Source organism: Dunckerocampus dactyliophorus, chromosome 4 (genome assembly GCF_027744805.1).
Source record: "Dunckerocampus dactyliophorus isolate RoL2022-P2 chromosome 4, RoL_Ddac_1.1, whole genome shotgun sequence".
NCBI classification, from domain to species: domain Eukaryota; kingdom Metazoa; phylum Chordata; class Actinopteri; order Syngnathiformes; family Syngnathidae; genus Dunckerocampus; species Dunckerocampus dactyliophorus.
Genome location: NC_072822.1, coordinates 17,402,049 through 17,417,735, shown reverse-complemented (window position 1 = coordinate 17,417,735; position 15,687 = coordinate 17,402,049). Strand labels below are relative to the sequence as shown.

At 40.5% G+C, this 15,687-nt stretch overlaps 1 protein-coding gene across 4 annotated transcripts in view; it reads right to left on the bottom strand.

The window, feature by feature from the left end:
• The window catches only part of ebf2 (EBF transcription factor 2), a 42,296-nt gene extending 27,130 nt beyond the window's left edge, over positions 1-15,166 (bottom strand). For 2 of the 4 annotated variants that reach the window (XM_054774710.1, XM_054774712.1), the window contains exons 1-6: positions 14,586-15,166; positions 13,099-13,255; positions 11,645-11,708; positions 7,609-7,664; positions 7,448-7,521; positions 5,325-5,393 (exon numbers count right to left, since the gene is read on the bottom strand). In XM_054774710.1, coding sequence (XP_054630685.1) covers positions 5,325-5,393; positions 7,448-7,521; positions 7,609-7,664; positions 11,645-11,708; positions 13,099-13,255; positions 14,586-14,719 — 554 coding nt within the window. In that variant the 5' untranslated portion in view covers positions 14,720-15,166. The remainder of the gene's footprint in view (positions 1-5,324; positions 5,394-7,447; positions 7,522-7,608; positions 7,665-11,644; positions 11,709-13,098; positions 13,256-14,585) is intronic. The other 2 variants (XM_054774711.1, XM_054774714.1) reach the window with 1 other exon arrangement.
• Positions 15,167-15,687: the final 521 nt, after the last annotated feature.

Below are 15,687 nucleotides of genomic sequence, written 5' to 3'. Positions count from 1 at the left end.
TTGTTTTTTTATTTCAATTTTCTTAATTTGATTTGAGCCCTGGTGAGCTAATTTTGAGTCGGGGGGAGGGTACAAGTATATTGACAGCATTGGAAAATTCCTATTGATTATTCTTCTTTTTTCGGAGTGCCGGCTTGTTAAAAAAGACCCGCTCTTAGAAACACGATCAATTAGTGAGATAGTGCTTGCCATTGATCACCCCCACAACCCCCACACCACAAGGCCGCAGCCTTACGATGGATCCCTGCACACACTCGTTATGACCAACTATTGATTTCTGCTTCTTAGCCCAATATAAAAGCACACCCCCTCAACCCGCCTAGTGAACGCTGACCTCTCCAATCCAAAGCACACAGTCTATTCTTACTAATACTAATACTGACATCTGCTTGTCTCCATTGTAAAGCCACCACAGCACTCATAAATAACAGAGGTCAGCTTTGGCTCACAACCAGTATAACTTCTAGCTTAGGGGTCAGCGTGCCAATAACACTGCCATTAAAAATATCTCTAGGATTATCTGTTAGAATTGGAAAATACCAGTGTGATATTTCCTGTGTCCCAACTGTTAATTAAGAGCATTAAACTGTATAGGTTAAACAAACAAAAGCAGGGAATTACTGTTTGTAAGTCTGTTCATAAGTCCCTTCATCTGGACTAGAGCTGTGGTGTTGTTCTGGTGATGCAAAGTGTCTTTTTTGTGCCAAACGTAACTTTTGGAATTGGCCAAAAGTTCAGATTTGGTTTTATGTGACAATAAGACATGTTCTCATGTTCACATTTTCTTTGTAAGAGAAGGCTGTTGACTGGTGCAGAAAAAAAAACAGAAGATTTTTGTCTAGATGGAATTGGGGCTTTTTTCAACATTCTGAAGACTTCCAAATAACAAAAGCTTCAGATGCCTGCTAAAAAGCTACAAACTGAAGAGGAATTTCACCGTTCAGCATGACAATGCCCAAAAGCGTACGTCCAAATGAACAAAATGATGACTTCACCAGAAACCAAAAAAAGCTATGCCTAGTCAGAACCCACATCTAAATACATTTTTTTTTTAATCTGTGAGGCAATCTGATGAGATATACAAGAAATGAGCTCACAATCTGCCCCCCTGAATTATAGAAGTTGCAATTAACATTATTTATTTAAAAATGTTTTGGAATCATTTATGATTTTTTGTTTTTTTTACATGATAAAAACCCAGCAATTTTCTGGCGAACAGTCCAGGGTGTACCCTGCTTCTCGCCCAAAGTCAGCTGGGATAGGCTCCGGCATAACCCCGCGACCCTCGTGAGGACAAGCTTCATAGAAAATGGATGGATGGATGATAAAAACTTGGTATTTTCCATTTTTAGGTGTGTGTTCCCTTTCTATATCAACAGTATCTTACACAAGGAGCCCGGTCAACTAATAAAGAATCGATCTCTAGATCTATTATAGATATAGATAATAGATCTCTAGTGTGATTAGTTTTTAGCGCATACATAGTGAGAAGAGTTAGCAAAAATTGAGCCCCGAGGAATCAATTTATCTATCTGTCTATCGATCAGCCGTCCAACCAATCAGTGAGCAAGTCAGTCTATCAGTCAAAGATAAATGTCGCTCCCCAAACAGAGACGTCACATCGGGCCTGGGAGTGTGTAGAAGAGCTGGCCAGAGTTAAGATTAGACAATTGTAAAACTATTAGACACAGCAGGCAGCGGCCTTTTAGATCATCTTCTCCCTGAGAAAACTCGAGAGTCATCTCTTTGTGGCCTCGTCTTCTCTCCACCCTGATCAACCCCTCCACACGGATCAGCTGTGATCTCCTCTTTCTCCTTTCACTCAAATCAGGATTAGGGAGAGAAGGGGGCGGGGGGGCATCAGTGGCAGCAGCAGGAGAAGGGGGAGAGGGAAAACTGAAACAATATGGAAAGGAGATTAGAAAAGTGGGGGTTTGGGCCGTTTGGGGAATTGCAAACTACCTTGTGCTTTGGTAGGTGTCCTAATGACACCACCTAATTATGGCAAAATTAGACAAGCCAAGGAAAAGGAGGGGAGGGGGGAGAGGAGATGACTACTCAAAGGAAAAAGAAAGGAGAATTAGGTAATAGAGAGTGAAGCAGTGTGTAAGAGCATGTGGGGCAGCAGGAGATAAGAGAAGAGGTGGCCAGAAGATGGCACGGAATAAGGGAGTGAAAAGAATAACAAGGAAAAAAGGAAGAAGACGGAGCAAAGCATCATGGGCTATCGACGGGAGTGGGCCCCAGCACGCTGCATGTTAATTGGAGAACAGGTGTTGGGGCTGGGAGCAGGAGGCTGATTATTGGAGCCGCAGAAAAAGACGACACCCCCCCTCACAACCCAACACCACCGCACGCACTGCACATTCAAACACACACACACATGAATAATTGAAGACCCAAGCAGTGACTGAGGAAAAAGGTCAGAGTAGGGGTCACTTAGACACATATACAATTGCACATACAGTCATATACATAAATAAACGTGTGAAGTTTCACAAACACACACATGAATATAAACCTCAGTTTGCGTGCATGCGAATGCTAATCAACACTCACACAGCTTTTTAGCAACCATGTGGTTCACAGACAAACGGACAGGCTTATCAGAAATTAACTAGCTACTAATGGGCTGCTCCCAAAGGAGAGGATTTTGCGGGACAGTCAAGAGGGAGAGACCCCCATCAGGACGGGATGTGCCCTGTGTGATTAGAGAGGAGCGGAGGTCAATGATTCAGCTTAAATCAATCCTTGCAGTCACACAACAGCCTGCAACTGCACTCACACTCACAATGGAAATATAGATTCTCTCCGCATCATTCTGCCAGGTGACTTGAATGGCGGTTTATGGCATGTAAGGAGGAAGTATACAGTATATGGAATGGAACATTGGGAGAATCATGTGCAAATGAGAAAAGCAGCTGTTCAAAAGCATTCTGGGAACACTGAAAAGACAACAGACTAGTTTTTCCATGATATGAAAAATATCCTGAGCAGAACTCCTTTGAGACACACTGTCAACAGGCAGCCAGCTTGAACTGAGAAGGGAAGAAAAGGGTCCTTGACATAAATGAAGTGTTTTCTCCTCAATGGTTATGAGAGTGGAATTGAAGGGAAGGAGGAAGGAGAGGAGGCGCTGATGAAGGTTGATGACATCACAGAAAAAGTATTTCTGCTTATGAACATTCATCACGCAGCTGGCAACATGGCGTGAAACCTCCAAAATCTTTCGACTTCACACACGCTGATTACCGCCGTGGTTAAAGTCCGATAAGCAGTGGTCAGGGTGCGCATTAACTACATGTGTGAGCCTGCAAGGAGATATGAAACATCCACATGCTTCACATATGAAGAGGAATGCTCTCTGCAACCGGTCGTGGAAAGGCTGAGGACTGAACAGACGTGTAATATTACTACACGCGTTGGACACTTCATTACGTACAGCTGCACACTCCAATGAGTTCCAATGGAAGAGCTAACAAAAATGCTATGATAGATAGGGTCAGAAAAGTATACATTTTCCACTTAACTAGGCAAAAAAAAACAACTAATCAGCTCGAAAAAATAATGTTAATGAAAAACTCATACTGAAAAATAAATAAATAGAAGGATATTCCTATTATATATCATGAATTAAAACCAAAGTAAGGGAAACACTTGGTAGACAACAAGGGACTAAAAGGAATTATCACCCAACTATTACAAAATATTTGATTTACTTTTGGGTTTGTTGAAAATGTAATGTAATGTAATTCCTAAATGATTGTGAAACCTCGTAAATTAAAGATGAAATTCTATTCCTCAATTACATCTGCATTGTTTTCATTCAAATTTAGTGTGTTGGCGTGAAAAAATTAACAATAATTTATTGTCCAAATATTGACGGCCCTTACTGTACTTCACATATAATAAGCAATTTTCAGAATTTTCAGCAATTTTATATTTTGTTTTTATATTCTAACATTGAAATGTTGCACTGCAGCATACTAAATTGTGTTTCCAGTAGGGTGGATCCCCGCACATTAGCGTTTGTGACCCTGCAAATTTGCAGATTTTTGGTCGCAAAATGCATTGTTAACTTTTTTTTCTCTTTTCTCCAAAAATAGGCAATTTTTATGCAGGAAACATATCTCATTCACCCTAAGTTGGTAATAATTTATAAACACGTGATAATTAAACATAAAATGGACAGCATCCATACAGCATAACAACATGGCGGTGGCACCCTGTGTGTGCTGATACAGCAGCATTAGCTTCTATAGCCAACTTTCCGAAAACTGCAGCAAGGTGAACACAAGTTTATCGTATATGATTGTATGACTGTAAATTGTTCATGGAATTACAACAGGCAAGCAGTGTGGTTATGTACCCTGTAGATGCAGCTTGGAGAAAGGCCTTCTCCGACAGCTTGCCGGGACGACCCAGCAGTCTGCGGAGTAGCATACAACTGCTAGCCGCTCCACAAGGAGATGGAGGCGGCCTCACAACAGACGGAAGCACGGTTGTAGTGCTAGCCTGACAACCAGGCTAAAGACAAGACTGTGAGGCCAATTCCATCTGTTATATTGATCATCTTCCATTATCATCCATTAGTGATGAGTACCTATAATTTAAAATGTGTGTAATAAGTGCGTGAGGCATATTTAGGGCTTAAAGCTGGATTGCGCTTGTTTGCATTTAGCCTGTTAACCTCAACGTTGCTAGTGAACAATGGCAATTGAAGAGAGAAGGTGAATCTAATCTAATCATTTACTTTTTTTGCGAGTGTTGATCCAAAATCCAGCAAGCAGGAGTGTTTGGGGCCGAGCTGTGCGTCAGAAATAGGCATTTTTATGGCCATCTCAATTGCTCTCATTTTTTCATGTAACCCCCGCAAATAGCAAGAATCTACTGTATTTTGGTAACCTAATGTACATGAGAGGGCCAATACATTAGCAATAACTTTCATTTTGATGCACTACAGTTCTACACCACAGCAAACAGTTAAATCAATACCTCCCACAGACTATACTTATAGACTAATAATGGGGAGTAAATATTAACTTTGTAAAGGTAGAATTTTTGATTGAGCTCCTATTGGATCAATGGATCAATTGGATCGAAACACTGCTGTAAATACAGCACACATAGTAACATTCGCTGCAATGTGTCATCCAGCCAGAAACCCAGAAGGAGTTGTACTGAGTCAAAATGCAACAGTGTGTTGTGAGGAGTTATTTTCACAAAACCACAATCTCTCTCAATGTGTAAATAAGTATGTGTGTAAAAAATGAGCATCCAGAGGTATGAGCCGGTGCTTTGTGTACTGTATTGGAGCTCCTTACCTGTCAATGATGACTGGGTCAGAGGGCGTCTCATTTCGGTTACCGCAACTTTTCTTCTCACAACAGCGGCTGAGTGGGCAATTAAAGGGACAGAAAAGACAACAAGAGGGTAAAGTCAGCAGAGGAAAATAAGCAATTTAAACAGGAGGAGTCGTCATTTGTCCGCAGGCCCAGACTCCCACTTGCTTGCCCTGCAGTCCACCAACATCCAGCAACACACAAAGGAGGCATGAGAGGGGAGGGGAAGACGGGACAAAGGAATAAAAGAGGAAGAAAAGGTACAACAACACACCCTACAAACAGTGAGAGACCATTCAAAAGTGAAAAGGCAGCCAGGCAATCTGTCACATTGATTTCGAAATCAAATTCACTCCCCCTACCCCACACACACACACACACACACACACACACACACCATTCGTCAGCACTCCTGTCCGAGGAGTCTGCTGGCCAACCCCCCCATCCGCCCCAAAAGTCCCCTTCACTGCATAACAAAAGTGCCCCCACCCCTAACCATCTGCCACCCCTACACCTCGCCTCAGCCCTCTCGTGTCCCAGCTTGGCCCTGCCCTGCCCCCCTCCACCCCCCTGTCAGACAGCCTCACTCCCCAGCTGTGACGCTTGCCCTCTGCCTCCTCGGCTCTGTTATTAGCCAGCTGTGAGTCACATTCGGGCATCTGCTGGCTACACAATGGCAGAACCCACTCCATCTTAGCCCCAGCACCCGCCTCCATCCTTTCCCTCCTGCTGCCCTCCAACTCTGGGTCACTGGCCCACTTATGTCTTCTCTTCCTGTTCCTCCATAAACCTGTGTTTACCAGTTTACCTTAATAGACCACATGATTATTTTGCTCCATATGTAGCTGACAAGGTCCTCAAAGTGGCCCCTCTTCTCTAACAGCTACATCTGTTGAATGTGTCACTCGTCACATGCCAGCAAAGTTCAAACATGCTGCCTCAGCTCATTCCCGGAGTCTCCATTTGATGAAGGAATTGGAATAGTTCGCTTTAGCGCTTCTGGTCATGTCAGCTGTTGCATTGCTGCACAACTACAGTTGGTGACATGCTGCTATACTTTGGATGGTGATCACTAACTAGAGGACTGTGGCACATTGGCTAGCATGTTGGTCGCACAGTCAGGAGACTGAGGGTTTGAATCTTGTGTGCTTGTGTGGGTTTTCTCCAGGTATTCCGGCTTCTTCCGACTCTCCAAAAAGTTAGGTTAATCGGATATTCTAAATTGTCCATTGGTGTAAATGCGAGTGTGAATGGTTGTTTGTCTATATGTGCCCTGTGGTTAACTGGTGACCAGTTCGGGGTGTACCATGCCTTTCACTCAAAGTCAGGTGGGTTAGGCCGGTTTACCGATGACCCTAATGAGGACAAGTGGTGTAGAAAATGGATGGATTAAGATTCATTAAAAACAAACTGTTATTGGCATTTTTTTTTTTTTTACATTAAATGCCGGCTAGATGGCGCTTGTCACAAATGAAGTCACCAATTTGTCATGAATAACGCTTGTTTGCCACTCTCCTTTGCCATTTCCTACCAGAACTCGAAATTTGGCCAGGGTATGCATCATTTTAGACTTTCCTGTTGTCGTTAGTAGTCACTAAAACAAATAAGGTGCAATTTAACATGTGCAATATTGTTTGGTGTGGGTAAAGTGTTGACAAATGTGCAAATTTTCAATGTGTGGAACATTTACAAAATACAATATGTGCAAATTAAGGGAAAAAGTTAGTCCAAGAAGTGTATAAATATTTAAATTTTTATTATTAGTATAATATTTATTCTGCTTTATACCTATTACCCTCCTGTTTCTCCAGGAAACGCACATATTTTGGACTTTTTGTTTAAATAGTTTCCCATCAATTATTTTCCGTATTTTCACTTTCATCTGAAAACAAACAAAAAATCCTCTCTGAATTTCCTTTATTTTCCAGAATTTTCCCCTTATTATGAAATGCAAATGTAGACAGGTATGACCTTTGCATAAGGCGGTTTGTATAGGCTGCGCACCGATGCACCTTTCAAAACATACTGGAACAGCCAAAAACGTGTGTGTCTGTGTGCGTGTGTGTGCGTGCGTGTGTGTGTTTTAGAGCATATATAACACCCACCTGCACATGACTTCATGTGTGAGCAGAACTCTGCACATTTCTGGATTCTTGTTTTGGCCCTCATATGATATAGGCTGTAAGGAGGGGGAAATAGGCAACAGGATATGTCAGTTTCATGCAGAAATCCTCTGAATTCAATCAGGAAACTAAAGTTCACCTACCTGTTTTGTCACGGAGTCAATAAGTCGTGCATAAAGATCCTGCTCTGTACGAACCCCTGCAGAAAAAAACACTAAAGATTATTACTTTTGATATTTGGTGTAGAATGATGTGATCGTGTATGACAACATGTAATTACCACAATAGTAATGAAACTGAAACATAGCTCATTTTAAATGTGTCCTTTAAAAAATGACAACATGTTAAAGTTATTCCTCAACTTCTTCCTGTTGATGTCAAGCGTCCCAAATTAATATAGAAACTACCTTTCTAAAGAAGGGGAATCAAGCTAGCTACAGTATATGCGAACATGTTGATTTTGCTCAGATAATAATAATAAATAATAAAGGCTTATTCAGTTAACCCGAGCAGCGATATACAACATCTAGCCTTCAAGTCTTTCCAGCGAGTTGATAAAAACTGCAAAGCACTGAGGATAGTCAGAAATAAAAGATTTATGATATAAATATTAACCCCCCCTCCCCTCATATTTCGTAAAAAAAACACAAAACTGAACTCCATCCAGCCAACAAGGAGAAATACGATTGGCATGCACCTCATATTTTCTCTCTGATGGTTTCTGAGGGGATTGAAGGTTATTTGATGTTTCATGATTATTAGTCTTGTTTTGTTTGAGAATAGAATTTACAACAGCCCTCTCACAATTTCTCAACTCCACTGACTTATTCCCAAAATGAGTTGGAGGCTTGAGCTACAGTCCCCACACTAAACAGTACAACAGCAACGATAACCAGCTTGGCCAGTTTCATTGGAGCGCAAACACACCCCGCTGGTTGAGTAAAACCTCAACACTAAATCATAAGCAATTAAAACAAAGTGAAATGAATTGCTTCTATGGACTTTGGAGACTACAAGTATTACTTTCTAAAATGTGTTCCCCTTATCAAAGTCTCCATTGAGATGGCTTTGATATTGCATGGGGAAGGCGATAAAGAGGAAGTGCTCTGAATGTACTTGTATGAACGCAATGCATACGTGTGTGTGCGTGTGTGTGTGTGTGTGTGTGTGTGTGTGTGTGTGTGTGACTGCGTGCATGGAGGATGAATAAGGGGGTTGCGGGACAACATGTCTTTTATCTTCTCTCCCATGGGTGCCACTACGATGCCAGAGTAGGGGCCGCAGTTGCTCATGGGAGCCACATCTCTCTGTGTAACCCTGATATGATGTGGGAATCACGATCAGGGGGTGTTGGATGGATTGTTGATCTCAGGGTTGTAGAGTGTCAACAAGTACCCCGTGTACTTCATTAGTGGAGCTCAGATGTGGCTTGAGATGCACAAACCATGTGATTCGTTGAGGCAGAGGAAGGTTATTGTAGTGGTTGTTGTACCTTGAGGGCTGTAGTTGTTGGGGTGGTACCTTGAGCAAAGAACTCAAACAAGTTACTAATGAGAGTAGGGTTGAGCATAGAGTCCCGAGCATCGATTGGAACCGAAACTAACATTCCGATTCTCCCGGGATTGTTCAAATAATTTTATTTACATTCCTAGATTCGATGCGCACTTTGTCAACCAGAAGAAATAGCCGTGGGCACCAATGAAGATGAAGCCGGCAAGCACCAACGAAGAAGAAACGGCTTGCAAGTTTATTATTGGCACAGTCCGTTTCTTTTAGCAACAGTCAAAGGACCTTCTCAAGTCACACAACACACTTCCGGCCTTCAAAATAAGAGCATTTTCGGCTATATCCTGTTTACCTGCGTTCACAAAATAAGGGTCTCATTAAAAATAGCTTACACCAACATTGAGGCAGCATAGAAAGTATTCTACTTTTAAAAAGTAAACATCTTTTGTGAAAGTGTACCCCTGTAAAAACAAACTTTATAACATTTATATTCAAGTTGAATGCTTTGATATTTATAAACTGGTTGAAAATAACCCTTTAAGAAATAAATCATAAAGTTCATAAAAAGTTCATATCATTGAAGAATTCATAGAGACGGTAAGAACTGTTTTAAACCCTAAATACGAGTCAGTTTAAAAAACAGTACAAGCATATGGTGTTTACAAGATACATGGAAGATGCAGAATACTGAGAACCACAGTGTCTGATATTGTTTATCCAGAATTCATTCATTTATTATTATAAAATTAATACCACGGTGTCTTATATCATTATTATTATTATTATTATTATTATTATTACCAGGGGCAGATTTACTATAAGGCCAACACCGGCAATTGCCTGGGGCACTGAGATTTCCAGGGCCCGCAAACGTCTCATAAAAACTGATTATTGATGATTTTTTCTTCAATTTAAAGTACATACTATTGTTTCAGTCTTAAGTGCTTAAAACTATATCAAAATGTCTAATCTTTCACAAGCGTTTCAACCACTGCCCCTTCCTTCTCATGAAATGGACTACTCCATGTTACTACGCATGTGCCAATTGATTCCGAAAAACGGGAGCGAAACAAACTTGTTGGCGCGGAGTAACCCCAGTGAAGTGGAGAAGAGGAGAAGGCGAGTGGAAAACAGTTTTTATCAAAACTACCAAAGGTGTCAATCTTTTTCACAGTCACAACAGCAGCACCGCTACAGGCAGTGTCAGCTGAGGCGAACGCAGTACATGAAGCTGAGAGTGAGGCTTTTCATCACAAAGATGTGAGTGTTAAAGCGGTAAACTGTGTTAAATGTTTCTTAATGTTCTTATTAGTTAGCCTACAGTAAAAGTGTTGAGATGATTCACTTGTTAGGTAATAATAATCCCCCAGGAGGATTTTAAGGACTTTATCTAGTTCAGGAAATAGGAGAATTTTCTCATATTCATACTTGTTAGAAGATAATTAATATTTTAAATCGTTTTGGGGAGGAATATAAACATGGCTATGTAACTACCAACTTAAGCTGACAGATGAAGTAACTGTAACAGATTTCAAAAGCAGGAAAAAGTAGCCGAAATTACATTCTCACATTTTGTAAAAACGTAAAAAAAAAAAATGCCCATGGGTATTACTAATGCATTTTACACTTATGTGTCTATTATACATTGTTTCTGTCAATGTTTACTGCTCATTTATTTATTCTATTTCTTCTTCTGTGACTGAATAAGCTAATAATAATAATAAATAAGATCAATTACCCCTACTGTTACACTGTTCTTTTTTTTCCCTTTTGAACAAGTTAAGCACAGGAAGTGAACAAACTATAGGCTGGGACTCAGAGGCAGGGTAGATATTAAACAAGCTCTGCTTCTTCCTACCTCTTTTTGGATAGGTTGAATAGTGCAAGCAAGTGTAAACATGTGATGTCAAATCATTATTGCATCTGGGTTAAGCTTGTTCAAAATAAACTAAACCATTAGCATTACCATTTGCCAAACTTTCATATTTTTCTGTCCTGTGTCCGTTTTGATTGGATTGCTGATTGTCAGGCAGGTACACATTGTTTAATCATAAATGATTTGACTTTAAATTATGCATGTGTTGATGTTTGATGTGCATGATGTATTTTAATAAGATAAATAAACATTTGAAATAGTTTGGTAAACTTTACTTAATAGTTTCAAGTCAGACAGTTTGACACATTTGAGATTTACAAAACACACATGAAAATAAAATAAATGAGATGTACCCTGAAAGGTACTGATTTGATTACTGATTTGTACGCCATTACCTCCAAGTTATGGTTTGTAGATTAGGAGTAGAATATTTTCTCACAGGGCTGGCACCCCCAAATGTACTGCTTCAGTACCCTTGACAATTGACTTTCTTATCTCTTTATGTACTTTATGGTCCTGGAAAAGTATATGCAGTCACTTGGGGGCCAGTACTCTGCCATCGGGGGCAGTACAGATTTATGGTTACTGCAGTGGTACAATGAAAGTACTGATTGGGATCCTCGATATTTTTTAAACGTATACATATACAGTATTATGTATAACACTGGAGTCCGATCATTAGCCCTGTAATACACTGATTGGATCTTGAGGGACAAAAATGGAATCCAACGACAGTATATAACTTTTTTATAGTTGCCTGGTAGCTGATCAAAATTGAAGTGTTCACTTGTTCTTACCGTTGCTATAGAGGAGCTGGAGCTTGTAGTGAGTGCCGTTGTTGGTCTTTTCTCCCGTCTGCTCCTTGGAAACACAGCGCAGACACACACACACAAACACAGAGCATGCAGTTAAGCACATTTAGGGCCACTGATAAACCCTGCCATCACTACATGTTGATACATAAAACCAATCTCTCCAAATCATGCAGTTGGATCTGCTCTAAGAAGCACGAGCATTGAGATCCCAGGGCTCAACGTCCATGTGTGTTTTTGCCATAAGCTCAACACTTAACCTCAGGTCACACCTTCTCCAAGAGAGAAGAGGGTGGACTATCATGGCTAATAGACGCTCCGAAAGCCTTGAGATTGGGTGCAGTGGTGGTATGCAACAGCAAGTTAGGAGTGCTACAAGTGTGTGCAGTGCATGTAAGAGTGAGCAGCAGTCGACCTTGACGAAAAACTTCCTTGGCGCTATCACACTACTTCCTCCAGGCTCCCCCCTACCCACTGTCTCTTACGCCCCCCTTTCGTTCTCTTCTTCTACCTCTACTGGTCTTTCTAAGTGGTCTCAAAGGAATGCTCTTTGGTCCAATAACCCAGGAGGCATCTCAGAGATGAGAGCAAGGGGAGAGGAACAAGAAAGCTGGGGGAGAACAGCAACTGGGAAAAAGAAAAAGAAGAAGAGGAAAATTAAGATGCACGAAGATAAGTTCGGGAAGTAGGGAAGCTCCAATTGTAATATCAGGAGATAGACTGATTCCCGGCTTTGTAGCTTTTATCAATATAAACAAGGAGCTGCTTATTTTGTCATGCCATCGCTCTACCTCTGCATAATTACAAAGCCAAAACAGATGCCAGGGTAACCATGCAGAAAATGAACCCACTGACAGCTTTCAACCCTGGCATTAACACCCTCACACACACACTTTGCCTGACATTCTCAGTAAACCTGACTTGACAAGATCTTGAGAGCCAGATAGAACACAAGTCACAAATGTCTGTCAACACTGGACAGGAGGCCACAGTCTCTCAACTGCACTCTTTCCTGTGTCTCTCCCACTCTTCCAACCTGCGGAATTTGTCTCCCATTGCCACATAGTGGTGTTTTGAGAAGACACTTTGATGATTAGCTCTCTAACAGGAGTGGAGATCATTTGCATTTAAAAAAAAATAGTGGTCCCTCATCACCCCCAGCCCATCCCACCACACACACACACACACACACATTCTGCTAATGAGGCAAGCTGCTAATTAGTCATTAGATATTCTTTTTCAATCCCACATCATCAGCTCACTGAGGCTACAGTTAGTGTAAACATGAAGCCGTCAGCTGTTCCATGTGCTGCATGGCTCTGAAGATCAAGAGGAGCAACTGGTTCCTTTGGATGAAATATTCTCTGATATCTTGTTACTGCATGTCTCTAAGTGAAAGTGACACTGTACACATACAGCGAGAGAGAGCACTCACACACCTTGTCGTGTTCCACAAAGTCCACAAAGGCCGTCCTCTCCACTTCCACAGGCTGCCCGTGTCTGTCGTAGAGCGCCAGCACGAAGTGGAAGAAGTTGGACTTGCGTAGATTGGAAGGAGGCTGCTTCTCAAAGTGGGCTCTGGAGAGGGCCACTCCACTGCAGGCGACAATGCCACAACAACACAAATATCAGTGCAATCCATGAGACTGACTGATTCAAACTTTTCTATGGTGTTTCAGCAAAGTAACATAATATAAAAAAAAAAAAACATAAAGCTAAAAAAGTGTTTTCATTTGGATTAAGTATCATCTAACAAGCCTGTGATCCATTTTTAAAAAAATATCAATAAGGTCAATAAGTATTTTCACCCTGATTAAAAAATATTTTGAAATATATACTTATTCATATATGAGTAGTTGTCAATTTTATGCTTGTTTTATTAAATTTACATACATCCTATTATAGCTCCAAATCCACCTTTTGATCTAAATTTAAAAAATATCAATATCGCTTACTGAATAACATTGCATTCCCCCCAAATTGTGGATTGTTTGCCTAAAAATACATACAAACTAATAAAATAAAGTATATGAATTAATAATTACAGAAGGAAAGGAGCGGAGAAAGCATTCTTACCACATATGTCTGCAACTTGAAGAAGTATGTAATTCACTTAATTACTGGCGATTACAAACATTGCATTCATGCTGCCAAATATAGATAAAGAAAACTGCAGTTTAGGCCAATTCAAATGGGATCTAAAATACTTATTTCTTGTGATTTTGCTCACAAATATTTTTTAAACGAATTAAAAATAATGTTTTTTCGAATTACAAAGCACAGCCAAGTAACACTGGCAAACCATTTTTAAAATATACTGTATTATGCATTTAATGAAATACTTTTTAATGTGCCTTCCTTATTTTGAGTGAAACTGACCAGCCTTTCTGATCTGAACTTTTAAAACATGAACTCTTTCATTCTTGTGTGGATAATTAAGATACAAGAACATATTGAGCCATTGGGGGGTTAAAAAAAATTTAAAAATCGAAATCTAGAAGTGATTTAAGTATTATATTTAAGTTTGTATTTTAATAAAAAGAATACGCGTGTCTAAATGTCACATGTATAACAAGGGATTTGTTTCAGCAGCAGAACTTTCAAGGCATTTGTGTTTTTGGAACTTTTCACTTCTACTTCAGTTTGTTAAACTGTTAACTTTAGGTTCCTTGTGACACGTTATTATTACTTACGTCAATAAAGCTATTCTTCTTGTATATGCATGGGGAAATTACCGATTGTTGTTTTTTTCAATTTGTTTTTGTAGATTTTGGCCTTTGACTTTTGAAGAGGATGTGAGGGGTTTTTTGCAAAGAGGTTTCAGCCCATTTCAATAAACAAAATGACATTCAGGCAACGTTTTCCCCCACTGATAATAGTGATAAAACATGCAGTATAAATAATATGTTCATATAATGTACATTACCTTTGCGCAGCGACGTTAGCATCCACCACTCCGACGTTACGCACCCAAGAGCGGACTGGATCCATATCTTCTCCAAGACTTCTCTCTTTTAATCCGCTCACTTCTCGCATCAAATGCTCCTGGATCCCAAACATTTAAGCCCTATCCTGAGTTGTGGGTGCACTTTTTTGAAAGTCAACAAAAACTCAGCTGGAGAGAAAAAGCTCTTCAGCAAACAACACCGCAAAAAAAGACGCTGCGCTCGTCCGGGGTGCAGCAAGACAAAATAAAAATGAGATTTTGGGAGTTCAGTTGCTGCTTAAGTGTGACGTTTTAGCGTATGTCTCGTTAGGAATCCACTCACACTTTCATTTAAAGGTGACAAGATGTAGATAAATAGATCCTCTCACAGTTTGCAATCATGGTCCAAGTGGAGCGCCGCCAATCACCTGCTCGATGGTGGATGCAACTCTTTAGTCCTGCAACAACATAAATTATGCACGATATTATGTGCAAGTTTTGTTTTTTGTTTTGGTTGTGTCAACAGAGCAGCGAGGATCCAAACAGTCGGTCCGAGGGCCAGGAGGCTTGCAGTGAACCACTGTCTTGGAGCATGAATGAGGATGGAGAGTGGAGGAGGAGGGGCCTCGGTGCCATATGGAGGACCGATTGTTGCAATAGATGTTCTCATTGGTGTAAAGAGCATCCCGTTGTTTGGACCTAAGCCAGATTCAGCATCCACTCAGTGAGGACAACTTTTAACACTCAAATGACTTGAAGGCTCATCACATCGGACATGTAGCATTATACAAGTGAAGCATCCCCACACTGGAGGCGTATGTGTTGACATAAAATGTAAAAATAACGAACATGAGATCGTAAAAATAACGAACACGAGATCTCACAAAATGTCGTTGATTTGTCTATGTGTTATTTTAATTAAATATCGTAGCAATCTTTTTCACTCAATCCAGTGCGCGCTGAGTGCGTAAAGCACATCCAAGTTGTCCATCGGTGCGCTCTAGACGGAGAAGTCATATAATATTTCATGTATTTTTGATGAAGTGGCACTATCTAGCACACCAAAATCACCCCTAAAATATCACTTTCTTGCTGAAAACAC